Source organism: Nelumbo nucifera, chromosome 2, assembly GCF_055504915.1.
Source record: "Nelumbo nucifera cultivar China Antique chromosome 2, China Antique-T2T, whole genome shotgun sequence".
NCBI lineage: Eukaryota > Viridiplantae > Streptophyta > Magnoliopsida > Proteales > Nelumbonaceae > Nelumbo > Nelumbo nucifera.
Genome location: NC_142650.1, coordinates 46,021,629 through 46,042,809, shown reverse-complemented (window position 1 = coordinate 46,042,809; position 21,181 = coordinate 46,021,629). Strand labels below are relative to the sequence as shown.

At 40.1% G+C, this 21,181-nt stretch overlaps 1 protein-coding gene across 2 annotated transcripts; it reads left to right on the top strand.

The window, feature by feature from the left end:
- Window positions 1-723: 723 nt before the first annotated feature.
- Window positions 724-21,157, top strand: LOC104602577 (PHD finger-like domain-containing protein 5A). 2 transcript variants are annotated; one of them, XM_010266306.3, is made up of 3 exons: window positions 724-925; window positions 4,921-5,008; window positions 20,528-21,157. In XM_010266306.3, the coding sequence occupies exon 3, from the start codon at window positions 20,564-20,566 to the stop codon at window positions 20,894-20,896; it is 333 nt and encodes a 110-aa protein (XP_010264608.1). In that variant the 5' UTR covers window positions 724-925; window positions 4,921-5,008; window positions 20,528-20,563; the 3' UTR covers window positions 20,897-21,157. The 2 variants fall into 2 exon arrangements, with proteins under 2 accessions (XP_010264608.1, XP_010264607.1); XM_010266305.3 differs by lacking the exon at window positions 4,921-5,008 and having other exon boundaries at window positions 750-925.
- Window positions 21,158-21,181: the final 24 nt, after the last annotated feature.

Sequence of the window (21,181 nt, the reverse complement as noted above, 5' to 3'; positions counted from 1 at the left end):
CTCCTTTTTGCAATATCAAAGTAGAAAAAAAAGGAATGCTTCTAGCAACGTTTAAGTTGTTCAGCCCAATGTGGAATCAATGATAAGGTTCTACGTCAATATTAAATACATGGGTTTGTACCTTTTATAGTGGGGCCATGAATTTAATATTGGCGTGGAACCTCATCATTGGTTCTACAGTCAGTTGAACAGCTAAACCTTGCTCATTATTGATTTTACAGCCTATTGTCGGCTGTGGAACCTATGATAAGGTTCCATGTCAGTATTAAATACATGGGCCCGTATCTTTTACGGTGGAACCAATCCAAATTCATTTTATTGGGAATTGAGATTTGCTCCTGACATAAGGGATAGGTAGTCAAGTGAGTCATAAGCGTGTAAGGGTTAAACACGAGAATCCTTTAATACTAAAATGTATGCTTGTGCTTATCATCGATTAATACAATATAAGTTGTCTTTTGTCTAATTTGTGTGTCTTCTTGATGCCTTTTATGTATTGTTGCTTGTATTTGTAGGTTTTCTCGACCCCATCGAACACCACACGGGGTCTTATCGATTAATCCCGTGACAATAAGGCACTTTACAAGCACATCCCACTCTGAGGAGAAGATCCGGTCTCTATTATTGATGATCATGTTTGGCAAGTCTGTCAGCGGCATCTTTCAAGCTTGAAAGATTGGAAACCTGTCTTTTCCCGTTAGGCATTAGAAAGATCGGAAGCCCAAAAGACGTGGGCCTTAGAGAGCTTGTGAAAGACCGAGAGTAACAAAATCCTGGAAGCTCAATCGAAGCTTCTCGTTTTTTCGGGCGGTTGGGCTTTCGATAGGTTCATAGGGGTCACAGACTCAGAGTTGACACCTCCTATTTTTCACTCGAAGCCAAGTTCTGAACGAGAATCCCGAGCGAAGGAGAGCATACCCACCAGGTATTCTCATTCTTTTTCCATCATTCTTCTTCTTCTTCCTTCTCTGTATAGAGGCGTCACCGACCCCTTTTTGCAGAGATTCAAAAAAGAGTTGAACATTGTTGTTTAATTTCCTCACTTAACGTGGTTTCAAAATACTGGTTAGGGTTTATTTTATTTTATTTTTTTGGAGTTTGGATTGTTACATCTCAAACTTCACTATCCATTCGTTTTTTATACAAAGACGAACAATGTAGGGAATTAACAAGTTGTTTTTTCCATCATGGTACACATTACTTTACTTCCTTAAGTAATAGACAAGTAAGTTGTTTTTGCCATCATCGATACACGATACTAGCCCACCTGCTTCTACTCATTATCTGTTCTTGATCAACATTGTCTTTGTCTCAGCATTAAATTCAAAACAGATATGCGCACTCAAAGATCATTTGTTGTTACAAAATCCAGATAAGCTGCTCGATACACGTAGGGTGCATGCAAAACGTAGTTGTAGAGTTGCTGCTCGTTGTCTTGACTCAAATCACAAGCCCAAATGATAAACATGTTATCTTGTCATCATCATTCTCATCCTTGAACCTATCAGGATGAACCAAGGATAGTTAATTGTTGAACCAACAAGCTAAATCTTGAACTTTTCCAGATTATGCTTCTCAGCCCAAGATTTAACCATCATTTACACCAAGTTAAAAGGCATTCTCATATAGTTGTTAGTCCTAAGCCTCATGTTATTGTGGTCACCATGATCAGAATTATGGAGTGGTCCCAACTATTGGACAACATCAATTTTGTTGAGTCTTTCTTTTACAGTGAACAGGTTAACTGCATTTCTTCTTGGGAAAGAAAGAAAAGGATGCATGGGCCGGATTTAGTGGAGTCAGTATTGAGGATGGCTTAGCTAAACTAGGCACTTGCTTAGAAAATTTGTATAGTGATAAACTTCCTCCTTTGTAATCTCTTTGGGGTTCTCCCCTGTTTTGTATATCTTCTCATGTACTCCTTTTAATGAAATTTGGTTAAACTTTCCTCAAAAAGTATTGAGGACTTTTAATAGTGGAGGAACGTAGGAGTGGAGCTCACCAAGCTTGAATGTATTACTGAAGGTTGCAAATAGTAATGGGTTTTCATCCATCTCGTTACGTCTGCTGGGTTTAATCACTAACCCAATGAAACCACATCTGCTTCTAACTTTATTATGTGAACATTGGTGTGAACTTTATGATAACAGGACATCTGTCCCTTCACATGTTTGTTCATCCGTTAGTTCCAAAAGGTTTCCAATTACCATCTTGCCTTTCCATTTGAACATAACTCAGTAACCTAAGTGAAGCAAAAAACCCTAAAATTCTTCAAAGAAGGTAAAAACCCTAAAAATACCAGAAACCTTCTTATCCTTTTCATCACCAGCACCGACTTGACCAGCTCCTCTCACAGCAGTTTTTCAGTGAGAACACAAGCTTGTGAACTCTGAATCAGTTTTTTCGTTTTCCCCCTCTTTCCTCTCAAAAATTGATCCATGACGATTGTGTTCTGCCCCACATTTCCTTACTATCTCCATGTTTATACATATATGCAAAAATTGGTTTATGGCTTAGTTAGGAGTTAGAGACTAGAGAGTAAGAGATCGTGTCTATCTTCTGTATTTGTCTTCTCAGGCCCTTTCTAGGGCAGGAAAATAGTGTTATTACATATTTAGATCACTGAGCTTACTTCCTACAAGTCAAGATCATGGTCTCCTCAACTTTTCTTCCATCATAATTTGGATATTCAGGTTAACTAGGTGAGCATTTCATACTTCGTTACATCTTCTGTGCTTATAAAAGGTATTCCTTTGGTTATTGGTTGTTTGCCATGATCCTGTTAGTATGGAAATAATCACAGATGGGAAGAACTTACAACTGCAGAATTATTTTAACACCATTCTAGTCAGTGCCACTCCACCAGACTTCTCAAAATTCCTCCTTTCATCAAACCCTCCTGAGAGGTACCAGCAACTAGTTTTGGCTTTCTTCTTCCCTCTTCTCAAAACAGTACACAGGGGCTTGCCCTTTCACATCCTCAAGTATTGCTCCCAAACTCTGGCAATTGGAAATCTTTTTGAAACTAATTGATGGGCATAATGTCCATCCATTAATTCCAAAACATGAGAAGAACAAATATGCATTGAGGGCAGATGTCCTATTATTTAGTTGATACATTGTGATGATCCCTAGGGTAACATGTGGATGTGTGACCTTGTAAATGTTTATGTAAAAGTCTGCGCCTTTTCGTACAGAAAAATAAAAAATTATCACATTTGTGATGTAGGTGTTTTGTAGGCTAGAAGTGACAGTTAGATGGTTAAGTTATTTGTAATGTCTGGAACAAGGTTTTTAAAACCGACCCGGAGAACGAACCGGTCAGGGGTCCGGTTCCCGGGTCGAATGGTTGGCCTGTTCTGACAAAAAAATTAAAAAAATTGAAAAACGGTCAAAACTGTTCAAACAGTGAACCGCCCGGGTCAGTGGTTTGCTGACCAAAATCAACGTTTTTTGGGAAAAATCCAGTTTTGGGGAAAAATGGAACTGTTCACACCCGGTTTTCTGGTCTGACCGTTCGGTCTGGTCCGGTTTTGAAAACCATGGTCTGGAATATGATGAATTGAACGTTCTGGCAAGGGTATAACTTCTGTTATGTATTGATTTGTTTTCTTGTAAGATGACAACACAGGTGTATTGTCACTACCAGAAAAAGGGAACAAACATGATTTTCTAGAGATAAAGGTTTTCATTTTTTTTAATTTATATATATATATATATATATATATTTCCAAAGTGGTATGAAGTACTGATTTTCATTAGTTTGGGTATAAAAGGGTTCTATTACACTATGACCCATCTACATCAAGGCTCTGTACTGTCAGATTACAGAAAACAAAAGCATACATTTAATAAGAAGCAGAAAAGCAAAAAAGAAGAGTAAGTGGCATTCCTGAATTGTTGTTGCACTGAGAGCAAATATTTGAGGGTGCCCAACTACCCTTTTCCAGGATGAAAGAGTTTCTTTTCAAGCAAATGGGCCAGACTATTGTGAATGAGAGCATAGATCCCATGACTTTATCTCTTCTGTCAAAACCCTTGAGATACCAGCTCTTAAATAATGACACCAATGTAATTATCAAAAAAAAAAAAAATAATGACACCAATGTATCAGTGAAATACCATTTAAGTTAGACTGTGACATTGCAAATGGAAAGACTTCCACATTATTGAAAATAAAATGACACAAGAATCCAAAAGAATAACTGAATAGACCCTTGAGATACCAGCTCGTAAATAATGACTCCGATGGATCAGGGAAATATGATTTAAGTTAGATTGTGACATTGCAAATGGAAAGACTTCCACATCATTGAAAATAAAATGACACAAGAATCTAAAAGAATAACTGAATAGAGACTTTTATATTTGTTGTGATGATTATGGCCTTTAATTAGCTTGGTCATCTATAATTGAAAAGACAAGGTGCTCACATTAGTCTCAGAAGAAAGTAAATTGGAACCAGGTGCAATGCAGTTCTTTATTTTTCTTTTTTTCATTTAGTATTTTTTTTCCTCAAAGAAAGCTTTCAGAATATAGGAATGGCTTCATTTCATGTGACCAAAATTTCATTTAATTAAAATTTCAAGATTACTCCATTTTGGAAGATGGGCTTACACTTCCAGCTATGAAAAATCACTATGAAATTTCACATTGTCAAGAATTGTCCTATGTGGGTTTATATTTACATTATGGTTATTAACCTGTAGTTCATATATGTCTATATCAAGATTGGTAAAACGTCATCAGCTACTTAGCTCAGAGCTAGGTGGGATGCATATTCTATTGAATTTTCAATTTTGTAAGATTTTAAGACAAGCTTAGTTGGATTTAGATTAGTCATATCACCAAAACTGTCACATTATTTCTTCTTATTAATTGTAATTTGTTTTAATTTCTTATGTGGTGTCTATTGATTAGATATTTGATTTGATGTCAATAAAAGTGTAGAGACTAGAGAAGCTCTAGGGTTTCAAAAGTTCATTATCCAAGGTTATCCCCAATAATTGTAAGTTGCTTCTTATCGAAGTTGATTGTGTTAGTGCCATTAGTCTTTGTTTCAATAGAGAAGTTATTTTGGATTGTTAGCATGGTTTTTCATGAATATATTGCTAACAAAATTTTTAAAAGATTAGCATTGTACTGTAGTGTTGTTTATTTGATACAAGGTATTGAGAAATTGAATTGATTCTTGGGAGAAGGTAATATATGCTGTGTTTCATTATTCTGAAAATGTAAGGCTAGGATGGAGGAAGCCACCCATTTACAGTGAGGAACTGTACAAAAATAAAATCTTCTAGGTACTTATGAAAACCAATTACATCTTGAACATGTTCCTACTTCCTACTTACTAGGAACAAATAAGAGAGGGGCTTGGATATTCTGAAACTGAAATTCTTTGTGCACTGAGAGCCAAAAGAAAGCCTTTGCCACCACTTTCCTAAGGATTTATTATCTAGAAACTTAGTATTCTCAAATATTCTAAGGTTCCTTTAGACCCAAATAGTCCAAACGATGCCTGTTGGGATTAAACGCCAAGCTACTTTGCCCTTTTTATTCAGCCCATCAACGTTCCAGCCAAGTAGGGTCTCTGTAGAAGTCTTAGGAAAACCCAATTTATAGGTCTCTCTTTGGCACTTGGGATTGTGTACCTTTGAAGAATGGGGTCAACTTGTCAGGGCTATCAAAAGGGAGGATAATTCTAGTTGCCTGATGTGGCCTGTGATGTGAGGTTGGAGGTGGTTTTTGTGTTTGTTGGTGAAAGGAGGCAACATGGGAATGCAGGTATCATTAATAAGGATGGTAGTGTTTTTGAATTGAATCACCTTGGATGTAAGAGCAGGAAAGAGTGGGTGGGGGAGGGCCTAGTAGCATGTAAGACCCCCTAATAGATAAAGATGTAAAGTCAGTCAAACATTACTGTAAGGGTTTAGACTTTAGAGTTAACCTCTTGAGAAACAGAGGTGGAGGTTGAAGGAGGAAATTGGAGGCATGGTGTCATTAAGGGTGCCTGTCTAGAAGGAAGCAGATCTGATGGTGGTTTTGAAGAAGTGTCACTTGGTAGAGATGGAGTGGCACTGAATTCTGAATCATCAACAATACTTCCTCAAGGGGTCTATCCTGGCAAAGGATTTAATGTTGAAGTTGATGCCTTGTCTTGGTTTCTTAAGGGGTTTGATGAGGGAGGCGGAGTTTTGGTTTGATTAAAAGTTGGATTGACTTCTTCTGATCCTTTTTCTACCGATGGAAGATATTGGGGTTTCTGAGATGAGGGGTGACTAATTGTTATCAATGGTAGAGAGGAGTTTGGAGTTGTGCTTGTTGGGATAGCCAGTGACAGGAAGAGAAGATGGTTGGGTTCAAGATGATATGGTATCGTAGACAACAATGGAAGGGGTTAAGGGTGGTCTAAGAGGATGGATGTGGTGGAAAAGATTGGATGTAGGGAGTTTTGGTAAGATGTCTGAGATGGAATTTATGGGAAAAATAAGCTGATGAATGTAGAGTTTTGAAGTTGTAATTTGGAAGGGTGGGTGTGGATTTGGATCATACCAGGTCTGAAAATCAAGGCTCTTTTATAAATGTTTAAGACCCCTAAAAATGTCTGGCTAGTCAATATTACGAAGGCCTTCTTTTTGATTGAGAACCAGTTTATGAGGAGTTGGTCCATGTATGCCTTCTAAAAGTGTCTTTAAGAGGAAGGGTGTTTAAAGAAATTCTCAAATTTCTTAGGCTTGATGGTTGCCTGTTCTCAATTATCGAGGTTCTACATTGAATGATGTTGTGGCAGAAATGTTGATAGTGGCTGATGTTGGGAAAAGCTTTGAAATAGGGACTAAGAGGATTCTAACTGAAGGAGTGGGCTTGACTGCTAATTCAGTTGTAGACAATAGTTTATGTTCATAAAACATGATAGATTCAAGGAAGTGTTCTAAATCTGAACCCATGATCCAGATTGAAGTGGTGCATCAGGCAAAGAAAAAAAATCAGATATTAAGAAGGTGGCTCATTACGATGTCGAGTGAGCAAAAGTTTGGGGTTATTCTTTTTGGGTGGCGAGGAATTTGCTAGAAAAATATTTGTGGAGCTTGAAGCAAGGGAGTGGACTAACAGTTCTGAAAATTTAAATGAGTCCAGAGTTTTGTTTGAACATGATCCCATGGATGACTTGGTTAATGTCTTAGAATTGGTTTTTGGGAAGCTGTTTATTTTTACAAGTCATAGTTCTTTTTTTAAGGATAGTGGGGAGGTTGGTTTTTTAGATGGTTGAGTGGCAGTTATGGGTCTGTCAGTTGTTTTTGTTTCATGATTCCTTAGCATGTGTCTTGGCTTGTTTTTGTTTCTTTGTGTTCTCTCAAGCTTTAGTAGCAGGGGTCTGGATTTCCTAAGAGTTTGTGCTAGGGGTAGGATTTGCTGTGGTTGGGTGAAGGCATAGATCAAGTATTCTTGTTATTTGGCATATGAATTTATATGTGTTGCTGTGTTGGTTTGCTTGGGCTGCAAAGCCTGTATACTGCTTGTATACCTTTTCTTTTAATGATTTTGTTTTCATATTACTATCAAATAAATAGATACACACACACAAAACTTTCCCAATTGGAAAGGCTAGTTGGTCAAATACAAAAATATTTATTGAGGTAGTCATCTTAGTAAGGATGCTCCCAAATACAAATCCAACCTTCCTACACCCACCTAACCAGCCCACCAGCTAGAGAGTTAGCTGATATTTGGACCATTTGAATGAGATGAATAGAAACTAGAGCTATAGATCATTTTCAAGGTGCCAAGGCAACCCTAGGCAATAGGTGAACGCTTAGTCTCTTAGGCGCCCACCTAGGCATTGCCTAGTGTATCAAATGTAACCTTGCTTTTCCTAGTGTTGTAAGGTTTGTTTCCTAGTGTTTGAACTGTGCAACCAACTGGGTAGGGTTTGTTTCCTAGTGTTTGAACACCCATCTACATCCGATTGTCTCCTTGTCTGGAGGAAGATCAATTATCTCCCAAGTGTGGTTTTTAACTAAGGCTTCCATCTCTTCTTGCATAGCTATTTTCCACTCAGGTTTGGAGAGAGCCTTAGTAACATTCTTGGGTATAGACATAGAATCCAGGGAAGAAAGGAAAGCTTGGTAGGAGGATGATAAGGCTTTATAGGAAAGATGGTGTGAGATGCAATGGGCAGTACACTTTCTCTTCCCTTCGCAAAGTGCAATGGGAAGATCAAGGTCAATGGGATTGACTGCAACAATAGTGTTAGGTATAGGAACATTATCATTAGAAAAAATAACAGGCTCAGGCTCAAGGGGAATACCTGGAACTATATCTGCCGAATTTGGAGCCTCAGAAGGACTGATGGAGAGTGGTGCGGGTTCTACTGGTTGAGCATGTGTGGAGTCAACCCTCTTCTGGCAACGCTGATAGTGCTCTGTGGTTGCCGGTAGTGGATTTGGTAATGGAACTGGCGATGGTGCTGATGGTAAAACTGGTGGCACAAAAGAAACAGGAAAAGGATTAGATTGAGTTCTCCTCCCCAAGACTCTCCCCTTGAGGAGAACCTCTAGAGAAAAAAAATGTAGACTCAAAAACGTTAACATCCATTCACCTCATGACCACTCCCAATCGTCCTCTTTGACTCTAGATCCTACAAAACACAATTACCAGGAAGGAAGGTCACTGAACAATTCAAATTTTTTGTCAAAGAACTAACAGAAAGAAGGTTAGTATGAAGTCTAGGGACATGTAAGACCAAAGATAAAGTAATATCATTGGTTACTCTAACTGTCCCTTTCCCAACAATGGGAACATGTGAATCATCTGCTGTAGTGGCTTTATCTCTACCAGAGCACAATTGGTAAGAACTGAAAAGGGTAGGTATATTAGTCATGTGCTCAGGTGCTCTTTAGTCTATAATCCAGGGAGGTCCCTCCTTACCTGAGGTGGATGCATAATTTGCAGTTGCATATGAACTACCTGTATGAGCAAAAGAGGTGGTGTGGTTGGCTCTTGCACTTTGCTGTCCATTTGACGAACTAGAACTGGCTAAGTCCTTCTTACTCATAAGCTGTCCAAACTTCTCCAATTCGGTTTTGACTGCTGCTACTGCAATGGTCTCCCAATAAGCTTGGGTAAGGGGTCCCGAAGAGTCTCTTGTAATTGCCACATTTGCATTTCCCTTCTTGTTCTTGACCCGAGTTGGTATGGGGTGTAGATAGAGCTTCTAACAAGTTTCTCTGGTATGCTTAGTCTTCTTACAATAATCACACACCAAGTCCTTCTTGTCCTCCCTCCTAGTCTCACTGCTTCCCTTGCCTCAATTTGGCTTAGGTCTGGTTATACTAACCATAGCAGACTGATCAATCCTAGGCTCTCAACATGACATTCCTCCTGCTCTCCTCTTCAGAAACAAAGGCATAGGCTTGAGAAAGTGTCACACTCTCTCTAGAAAAGATATGTCGCTTAGTAATGTAGAATTTAGGGTTTAGCCCGACCAAGAACTCAAAAACCATATTCTTCTCTACCAACTTCTGATAGGTTGCTGCATCATTTACACTTTCCCAAACCATAGTTTCAAAGTGATCCATCTCTTGCCAAAGGGTTTTCATCATGGAGAAATACATGGCAAGAAGTTTATCTCCTTGTTTTATACAAATCACCTGATTCCTTAATTGATAGGCTCTGGCTACATTCTACTTCTGAGAATAGGTTTCAGTCACTCCATCCCAAATCTCCTTTGCAGTATTAGCCCATAGAAAATTTTTGCCAATGTGGGGTAACATAGAATTACACAGCCAGGACATCACCATGTAATTCTCCTGTACCCACCGAGAAGAATCTATATCAGGTTTCTTTTCTTCCCCAGTGATGTACCCTAGTTTTCCACGGGCACCAATGGCTATCTTGGCTGATTGTGCCCATTCTAAATAATTTGTTCCATCTAATTTAACTGTGGTAATAATTCCGGACTTAAACATATCACTCGTACCTCCAACACTTGGACCCATGTTACTGGTGGATTTCTTTTCAGCACTCCAACCCTCCATCTCGGCTTCCAATGGTTCAAAACCAGAAAAACACTAGGTAGAAAGCTTCTGAGATCAGATCGATCTCACTCACAAGGGCGGCTGACCTTTCTGGAAGGAGAAAACCCTATCCGGAGAGAAAAACCCTTTTTCCCACTGTCTTCCACCGGAGAGAAGAGTGAATCGATCACTCTGGAAGGCTTAAAAGTGTCTAGAAACCTAACCAACCACTCTAAAAAACTTAGAGAAGTCCAACAAGGTTCAAGTGCCCAAGATCAGATCAAGAATGAAGAGTCCAACTTACCTAGGATTCTTCCCCGCACTCCAGTTTTTCCTAGATCACCTTCTTGATGACTGAAGTCCACCAAAAAATCCAAGAACTGGGCAGTCTGAAGTAGATCGATCAGTCCTTTGTCTCATGCAATCGGCTGATCTAGGGTTGCATGGGAGAACTCCAAGAAACCCTAGCCTTGCTCTGATACCAAGTAGAAATCTGCTGAATTAAAAAAATCTGTAAAAGAAAAGATATTTTCTTGGAGAAGAAGAAGAAGAAGAAGAAGAAGAAGAAGAAGAAGAAGAAGAAGAAGAAGAAGAAGAAGAAGAAGAAGAGGAAGAGATTTGAGAAAGAAAAGAGAGCTTAATTCTGGCCACCCCCTTCACTAGTATTTATATTAAAAATATAAAGTGGAGTACAATGACTAATATGCCCTTATAGGGCAGCAAGCATCTAAAAACACATGAAAGACTTAAGAAACGATCAGCAAAGGACCTAACATAAATGCTGTGGTCCCTACTTCATATCTAACAATTAACATTTAAAAAATTACTGCTAAATCTACACAAAACTAATTAAATCCTCAACATAAAGAGTGCTCTTTGGGATGAATTAGACTCTGTCAGAAGGTGGGAAGGTCCATGAGTGTTAGGAGGAGATTTTAATGAAATTCTTAGCCCTGTAGACAAAAAGGGGTGTAATAGACTGAATAGAGGTATGAGAAATTTTAGGGGTTTCATCCAAAGGTGGGAGCTGATAAACTTGCCACTAGCAGGAGTAAAGTATGCATGGACCAACAATCAGGAAAACCCATCTTTAGTCAGACTGGACAAATTTTTGATTTCACCTGAATGGAAGGAATTATTTCCATTCTCAAATTAGGAAGCACTGACAAGGGTAGTTTTTGATCACATCCCCTTGATCCTGACTATGGGAGGCTTGAAAAAGAACTCTCATCCCTTCAGGTTGGAGCACTGCTGGTTGGACTCAGAGGAGTTGGTGACAAACATCAAAAGGTGGTGGTTGGAATGTTCTTTTAAAGGCTCAGCCAGTCACATTTTCTTCAAAAAACTGAAATGGTTGAAAGAAAAAATTAAAGCATGGCAGGACCCAATGCACCTTTAAGTTGGCACGTGAGGGGGAGAGTGGCGTCGATAGATGGTAACAACCATCTATCATCATCTTAGTTGATCTCCACAGACCGAAACCAGCAGTCTTCGAATCTCCCTGTACCTGGGAACTCACTACGATGGGTCGCACCAGAGAAGACGAACACGGTATTGCCGGAAAAAAGAAACCCTAGGTGTATCAGACAAAGGGATTTAGAGAGGCTGGAGTTGTTTTCTCATTCTGAGGAGGAAGATTTCAGTGCCACTGATTTAGACGACACACTAAGTTTAGGGAGTATCAACCTAAGCAGCTCAAGGAATGTGTTTGATGAAGACAGTCTGGGAACAGAGGTACTTTTTCAAGAGAACAAGGAAGAAGACGAGGCACCAAAGTTCAAGGAAGACGTCGTGAAGGTTAAAGATCAGTTGCCTAAGGCTACGGTTCAGGTGCCGCTTGTACCTGCAAAGGAAGTAGTCCATTAGTGCAGGAAGAGCAGGATATGATGCTGGTAGGAAACTCTTCTCACGCTCCAACCTGCAATGTAACACTAGAAGAAGGACAGAAATGGAAGAGTCTTTCACCTATTAAAGCAGACAGGGTTTTGATTCACAGTGTAAACTCTCTCACACATGCTCATTCACAGGGAACAGCTTTAGGCCCTCTCCTTACGAGAATCCCTCTCCCTTGGAAGTCGTCCCCTCAGTCCCAAACATTACAGGTACTGTTGTCCATTCGGTTTTGGTTACTAATGTGCCTTCTGTGCTTGAAACAAATACACCAGCATCCCGAGCAGAAGTTCCAGTGGGGGGGATGGGAAGAGAGACTGGCAGCTTTGAGTGCGAACTGAGAGAAGGTGAGATGGCAGTGGAAGAGGGACAGAAGGAGGAACTAGAGAGAACTTGGGAGAGAATCTGCACGTTGTTGGAGGAGTATAAAGAGAGGGAGGAGAAATTAGATCAAAGGGAGAGAGTAACAACTTTTCAAGAAAAGGACTATTACAGGAACTCTAATCTGGGGGGGGGGAGATAAATGAAGCTAGTGCCTTAATGAGGAAGACTAAGGGTAACAATAGGAGAAAAAAGAAAAAGAGATCTGAAGTGGAGAGATTGATTTCAGATATTGAGGGTGATATTGAATTTAGTGGGAGAGGGGAAAGAAGAAAGACTTTGCTGTAAGGTAGAGTCTTTGAGAAGGGATTTTTTCGAAAAAGTGCTTGATGAAGATCATTAGCTGGAATGTGAGAGGCTTGGGAAGTGAAAGAAAGAGAAGGGCAATTAAAGATTTGTTGAGGAGAAGAAACCGGACATAGTCTTGATGCAGGAAACCAAGTTGGCAGAATTGGATATAAGATGGATCAGAAGTGTATGGAGATCAAGAGGAGTTTGTTGGACTTCAGCACCGTCCTATGGAGCCTCTGGAGGTCTAGTAACCTTATGGAGGGAGGATGCTGTAGAATCAGTGGAGGAGCTAATAGGAAGATTTTCTGTGTCCTTAAAGGTTAGGAATGCGGGGGATGGCTTCACCTAGGTTTTAACCAATGTCTATGGGCCAAACTCGTATAGAGAGAGGAATGAGATGTGGGAAGAGTTGTATGCCATATGAGGTTTGTGGGAGGGTCCTTGGTGTCTTGGGGGGGACTTTAATGTAATTAGGTTTTGTACCGAATCTAATAACCCCCAAAGGACAATTACAACCAGCATTAGGAAGTTCAATGATTTCATTAATAATTGTGGTCTAAAGGAGTTACCCCTCTTACAAGCCAATTTTACATGGCCGAATTTCCAAGAAAACCCCCTTTGCTCGAAATTAGATAGATTCCTCTTTACTAAAGAGTGGGAGAACCATTGGACGAACTTGATGGCTAGAGTCTTACCCAGAGTCACCTCTGATCACTGCCTATCCAACTAAGTCCTGAAACCTTAACTTCTGGTCCTCAGCCTTTTAGATTTGAGAATATGTGGTTAACTCATCCGAATTTTGTGCACTTGATTAGGGAATGGTGGAGAGAAGAATTAAGAGGAGTGAATTGGAAGGGGGTAATATTCCACAAAAAATTGAAAAGGTTGAGATCCAAAATTAAGGAGTGGAATAGGGAACACTTTGGAAGGATTGAGGAGCAAAAAAATGACTTGATGTCCAGGATTGAGGAACTTGATTCCAAGGAAGCTCAAAGGATGATGAGTGAGAAAGAACAGGTTTTGAGAGGAAATCTAAAGAAGGACTTGGAAGAGGTCCTTTTGAGAGAGGGAATCTCGTGGAGGCAAAAGTTGCGACATAAATGGATTAAGGAAGGGGATGGAAATACTAAATTTTTCCATGCACTGGCTAATGGAAGAAGAAGAAAAAATTGTGGCTAAGTTGGAGGTGAATGGGGAGGAACTCACAAATCAAGATGAGATAGCCAGATGCTTTGTGGATCATTTCAAATCAATCTATAGGAAACCGTTGAATAATAGGCCAACCTTGGAAGACTTGGAGTGGACTAGATTGTCTGAAGAACAAGCAAACTGGTTAGAAAGGGGCTTTAGTGAAGAAGAGATCAGACAAGCGGTGTTTTCAATGGATAGATCCAAAGCACCTGGTCCAGATGGATTTACAATTTTCTATCAGGATTGTTGGGATGCGGTCAAAGAAGACCTTGTTGGGGTGTTTCAGGAATTTGTAAATAAAAAAACGGTGAGCCTTGGAGTCAATGCTACCTTCCTAGCCCTAATCCCAAAGAAGGCAGATGCAAAGAACCCTAAGGACTGTAGGCCAATCAGTCTAGTGACAAGCATTTATAAAATCCTGGCTAAAGTGTTGTCATTGAGAATCCGAGTAGTACTACCCTCCATCATCAGTCAAGAACAAGGCGCTTTCGTGCAGGGAAGGCAAACAACGGATCAGATCCTAATAGCAAATGAGTGCATGGAGGACATGAGAAAGTCAGGAACCCAAGGTTTTGTTTGTAATCTAGATTTGGAGAAGGCTTATGATCTTGTGGATTGGAGTTTTTTACTAGAGGTCCTTGGGTGTTGTGGGTTTGGAGCTAGATGGTGCAATTGGGTAAAGGGCTGTATTAGTTCTTGCCATTACTCCGTTTTGGTTAATGGGGTGGTGAAAGACTTTTTCCCAGCTTGTAGAGGCCTTAGACAAGGTGACCCTCTCTCCCCTTTTCTTTTTACCCTAGTTGCAAATGTCTTTAGTAGATTAATCTCTAAAGCAGATAGGGAAGAGGAAATTAGAGGTTGGAGGATTGGAAGGAACAATGTTCGGGTAACCCACCTGCAGTTTGCCGATGATATCATAATTTTTTGTGAAGGGGCTGACAGGTGGGAAGTGAGAAATCTCAAAGCATTGTTACAACACTTTGAGAATGTTTCCAATTTGAAGATAAACCTGGATAAGAGTTGTGTGGTAGGGGTTAATCTGAATGAGAGGACTTTGTAGTCTGTGACGGATTGTTTAGTTGTCCCATTTCTTCTTGGCCCTTGCAGTATCTAGGTCTCCCTCTAGGGGCTAACCCAAAGGAGAGTAGATTTTGGACCCCAATTATGGAAAAGATTGAGAGAAGATTAGCTTCTTGGAAAAAGAACTACATTTCCATAGGGGGTCGAGTGACTTTATTGAGAGCTACCCTAGAAAATTTACCGATTTATTTTCTCTCTATCTTTAGGATTCCTATTAGGGAAGCTAAGAAGTTGGAGAGGATAATGTGATCTTTTCTGTGGGAGCCTGGGGAGGAAAAGAAAGATCATCTAATCAATTGGGAAATAGTTTGTAGGAGTAAAGAGGAGGGTGGATTGGGAGTAGGAAGGTTAGCTCAAAGGAATAAAGCTCTCTTAGGGAAGTGGTTGTGGAGGTGGCCTAGAGAAAGGGAGAGATTGTGGCATGAAGTGATAGCTAGTATACATGGCAGACGGTCCAATCCATTGGGATGCGGGTGCATCACGTCAAGCTACGTTGGCATCTCCTTGGAAAGCAATTCAGAGTGTCCTCCCTCAGTTTCTCAACTTGGTGACTCTGTTTTATTTTGGGAAGATACTTGGGTGGGTACCGTTGCCCTTAAGGACAAATTTCCGGATCTCTATTCTCTTTCCCTTTACAAGGAAAAAACTGTTTCTCATTTTCTTCCTTCTATTACTTCACCCTCTTCCTTAAGCTGGGATTTTGGTTTTAGGAGAGGTTTGAGGGATGTTGAACTTAGTAGTGCTTTAGAATTGTTGTCTCTTCTTGGCAGTGTCTTTCTGGACCCTCTTCGCTCGGATGTGAGACTTTGTTCCCCTCATCCAAAAGTTTTTTGGGCTGCTATGTAATTTTATTTCTGCTTATCCGGTTCTTAACTGATGTAATACTTTGTTAGAAGAGGTAACAGCTCGTGCCTCTTCATGGGTTTCCTGTATTGCCTTATATTCTGATTTAATAAATTATTTTCATTCATAAAAAAAAGGTGACTTCGAAGAGTGAGGGAGAAAAAAGGGAAGAGTGTTTGAAATTAATAGCTAACATTGATGCGGAGGAGGAGAATGGATCTTTAGATGAGGAGAAAAGGAGAAGAAGGCTTATTGCTAAGAAGACGCTAGATGCTATGTTGCACCATGCTGAAGTCAAATGGAGGCAAAGAGCTCGGGCAATGTGGCTGAAAGCAGGTGATAGTAGTACTGCTTTTTTCCACAAGGTGGCCAATGCAAGAAAGAGAGTTAATTCTATTCAAAAGTTGGAGGTGGAAGGAAAGGTAGTACAAGATGAGAAAGACATAGCAGATGCTTTTGTTTGTTTCTATAAAGAGTTGTTCAAGGAACCTTGCAAGAGAAGACCACAACTGGATGGTCTAATCTTTAACTGTTTGACTGAGGAGCAGGTTTCGGAACTGGAAAAACCCTTCTCAAAAGAGGAGGTAAAGAAGGTTATAGAAGTTTTGGAAGGGGAGAAGGCGCCGGTCCCAGATGGTTTCACATTGCTGTTTTTTAAGAAGTTCTGGGAGCTTCTTAAAGCTGATTTACTAAGGGTTTTGGAGGAATTCCACGATTCTGCTGCCCTCGAGAGAAGCTTAAATGCAACTTTTATGTCACTGATCCCCAAGAAGAAAGGAGCAAATGAGCTGAAAGATTTTAGGCCAATCAGCTTGGTTGGAAGTGTCTACAAGATCCTATCTAAAATTCTGGCCACCAGATTAAGAAAGGTGATGGATTCTTTAATCTCTATGTGCCAAGGGGCATTTGTCCACAACAAGCACATTCAGGATGTAGTTCTCATAGCTAATGAACTACTAGACTCAAGAATAAGAGGTGGATGAAGTGGTCTATCTGCAAAATTGACTTAGAGAAGGCTTATGACCATGTTAACTGGTCTTTCTTGGATTATTTGTTGAAAAGAATGCACTTTGGCTCCAAGTGGAGGAATTGGATGAAGGTCTGCTACTTAACCCCCTAGATTCTTGGTGCTTGTAAATGGGACAGCTAAAGGAAATTTTAGCAGTTCTAGAGGTTCGAGGCAAGGGGACCCGTAGTGTCCTCTTCTCTTTCTAATAGAAATGGAAGGTTTAAGCAAGTTGGTAGATAGAGCTGTGGAGAGGGAGCTGCTGGAAGGCTTTCAGGTGAAGCCCAATGGGACTGCCATTCCAATTCTACCATATGCTGATGACACTCTCTTCTTTTGCAAGGCTTCAGAGGAGCAAGTTCTGAATTTGAAGTACATTCTTTACTGGTTTGAGATTATTTCAGGTCTGAAAGTAAACCTAGCAAAAAGTGAGATAATAGCTGTGGGTGATGTTTCTAATATCCAGGGTATGGCAGACTTGTTAGGCTGCAAGGTTGGTCAGCTTTCATCAAAGTATTTAGGATTGCCTCTGGAAGCCAAATGCAATTCAAAAACAACTTTGAATCCAATAATAGAAAGAATGGAACAGAAATTGGCCACTTGGAAAGCAAGGTATCTCTTCAAAGGTGGAAAGGTAACACTTATCAAGAGTGCCCTAGCAAGCTTGCCGACATACTTCATGACCCTATTTCCTATCCCTTCGGAAGTGGCAGAGGTTTTAGAAAAAAAGATGAGAGACTTTTTGTGGGTGGGATGGAAATATTCACATAAATATCATCTTGTTAACTGGGGTCAGATTTGTAAACCCCTATCTCAAGGGGGGTTGGGGTTAAGGAGATTAAAATCCTTCAATCTAGCTCTGCTAGGAATTTGGCTATGGAGGTTTGCTGCTGAACCTGACAATCTATGGAGAACAGTAATAGCAGAAAAATATGGGCTGGATGAAAGTGGTTGGGGTAGTGGTCCACCCATGTCCTATGGGTGCAGTCTGTGGAAAGGTATATGCAAAGCTTCAAACCTTTTCAGAAGGGAAGTTAGATTTAAAGTTGGGAATGGGAGAAGGATTAAGTTTTGGTTGGGTGCCTGGACAGGGGAGAATTCCCTTAAGGATATGTTTCCTACCCTGTTCAATTTGGCTGAAGATAAAGAAGCAGTGGTAGCAGATACATTTGTTTAAGGGATAATGCTTTTTGCTGGACTCCAACCTTTAGAAGGGACTTCAATGATTGGGAGATTCAGCAGGTGGGGAATCTCTTGGTTTTGCTTCAGTCCCAGGTTTTGAATTTGCAGACCGGGGATGCACTAGTGTGGAAAGGGAACAAAAGCGGGGAGTTTTCAGTTAAATCCTTCTACAACGCCATAAGGGGAGGTTTTGAAACCCCCGTTCCAAGCTGGGCCATTTGGGGGACAGTAGCTCCCTCCAAAGTAAAGTTTTTTGTATGGGGGCAGCCGTGGAGAAATGTCTCACAAAAGAGATGCTGGTAAGAAAAGGTTTTAACTGCAGTGACCTAAGGTGTAGCTTCTGTGGGGGGGAAACAGAATCAGCAAACCATTTGTTTTTACACTGCATTTTTGCCTCAGAGATGTTGAGCCATTTCTTAAGAAGTCTGAAGGTAAGCTGGTGTACGCCAGCCTCAGTTAAAGCCTGCTTTGAGGCTTTGGCAGATCCGAGGGATGACTAAGAAAGGAAAGATTTGTTGATCTTCTATTCCCTTAGCTATAATGTGGGCGGTTTGGATGGAAAGGAACAGCAGGGTCTTTGATCTTAAAACCTCTACTGTAGATGAAGTCATCAATTTGGCTGTAGGTTTTGTTAGAAGTTGGTTGTCTATACTTACTGAATTTAAAGGGGACACATCTGATTGTAATTTTTTGAGGATGGACTTTTTTTGAGGTCCTTCTGTTTTGGTGTGTACAGCTTCTCATTGTACGGAGGACCTTTACATCAATACAATGATACTTTACCTTTGCTCAAAAGAAAGTAATGGTTGGGATGTTGGTGTTTCTTGATGGGCCACTTTGAACTCTCTGTGAAAGGCTATTAATGGCATTCTTCCCCAATATTTAAGCCTTATCAGGTATGATGTGTGTATAGGAGATAGAATTCTTTTTTGGGAGGGATGTTTGGATTGGTAATTCCACTCTTAAGGACCTTTTTCCATCTTTGTATTTTTTGTCCCTTTTTAAAAATGAACCCATTTAGATGATTATGTCCTCCTAGTCGTTAGGTATCAATTGGAACTCAGGCTTTAGAAGAGATCTTAAAGACTCAAAGCCTTGACCAGGCTGCTTTCCTTCTCAAAACTCTAGACCCAGTTTCTTTGGATCACTTTAAAATCGTATCTGGTTTCCTAATCCTCTGGGCTTGTTTTCGTGTGCTTCCTTCTTTTCTTGTTTGTTCTCTGACCCTAACTCCCAACTTTTCTTTTGTAAGGAAATTTGGTCCAAACCCAATCCCCCAAAAGTGGGAGCCCTTTGTTGTGAGGTTTCTCTTGGAAAATTAAACACCTTGGATAACTTGCAAAAGAGAAGACCTAATTACGAGTATTTCTCCTAAGTAGTGTTTCCTTTGCAAAGCTAATGGAGAAAGTTGTTACCACCTACGAATTCCCTGCCCCTTTGTTGTAGGACTTTGGGAAAAGATTTTTGGTCTTTCTGGATACAGGTGGACAATGCCTTTGCAGATTGGTGCACTCTTTGACCTGGCTACCTTCAGGTGGTTTGGACAGTTTGGTTGGAAAGAAAGGGATCATACTACTGTTTGGTATTGCTTGTTGAACAGGGCTGTCTTTTGGCCTAAAACTTTGGATCTTTTCTCACATTTCTCCTTTGATGACATTTGGAGAAACTGGCAATTGGTTGCAAATTCTTCCTTGGTCAAGGGCAAGCCTATAGCACTGTGGAAACCCTCTGAAGAAGGTTTTATTAAACTAAACTTTGATGGTAGCAGCCTTCGTAACCCTGGGCCTTTTGGTATTTAAGGAGTTTTTAGAAATGTAAAGGGTCAAATTGTTGCTTTATATTCTTTTTTTTTTTTGAGAAAAGTTTAACCAGATTTCATTAAAATAAAAAAGGAGTACATTAGAGGATGTACAAAGCAGGGGAGAACCCCAAAGATTACAAAGGAGGAATCCTATCACTACACAGATTTTCTAAGCAAGCTCCCAAAGTTCAGCTTTGGGAAATGTGGTTAGTGCAGAGGTTCAAGCTGTTCTATAGGAAGTACAGATTGCTAGAGAGCTGAACTTTGGGAGCTTGCTAATTGAAGGCCATTCTAAACTGGTAGTTGGGTGGTTGAAGGAGCCAGAGACTGTAGCTTGGTCCTTTAGGGGAGCAGTGAGAAGATTCAAATGGAAAACTTGCAACTTAATAGTGAGAGTTCATTGGGAGAGATCAGCTAATGGACTGACAGATCTTCTGGCTAACTTCCAACTTAGTTCAGTTTTCCTGGCATTCTGTTTACCTCAACGAGAGTTCTTTGAATTCCTTCTTCCTAGAAAAAAATGAAATCTTTAAAGGTGGTTGCAAAAATAACAACTATTCATTGTCATAGTCGGGCAAAAATGCCAAAGAATCCCAGTAAAGGTATGAATGTTCATCTGCATAGATTTGAATGATCATGCTTATCTGATCTGATTAAATATTAACACTTGGACATGTCACAGTGTCACACCAATGTGAAGTAATGAAGCAAATTCTTAGTTCCTCGTTGTCTTCCCCATTCTCCTAATCCATGTTTTTGATGCATTTTCTTTCTTTTTATTTTTAACATTGTAATGCTGTTAAGAAGATGATTGGAGGTGTAATGATGTGCTATGAAATATTGCAGGTACAACTGAGGAACTAAAGGAGTGTGTGATAAAACATGGCCAAACATCACCCAGATCTGATAATGTGCAGGAAGCAACCAGGGATTGCCATTGGACGGCTTTGTGAAAAGTGTGATGGGAAATGCGTAATATGTGACTCGTATGTTCGACCTTGTACCCTTGTGCGGGTCTGTGATGAATGCAATTATGGGTCATTCCAGGGACGATGTGTGATCTGTGGAGGCGTGGGGATATCTGATGCCTACTACTGCAAGGAGTGTACTCAGCAGGAGAAGGATAGGGATGGATGTCCAAAGATCGTCAATTTGGGGAGTGCTAAAACAGATCTCTTCTATGAACGTAAAAAATATGGCTTTAAGAAAAGATGACGATAGATGTGAAATAATTCTTTTTACTTAAAAAGCAACTCCCTCGTTTTCTCTTTTATTCTGCTGCTTACTCTATGGCGTCCTTACGAACTGACACCATTCATGTTTGATGAAAGGTGTACTGTCGGTCAAGTTTGTAAAAGTGAGTATGATAGGTGGAATTGTTGATCCTGTAATCCTGTTTAGTACTTAGTACTTACTATTACCTCAAGTTGAAATCAGCAAAATGAAAAATTTGATGACGGTCTTATTTTTAAGCAATATCTATTTGATTTATTGATGCAT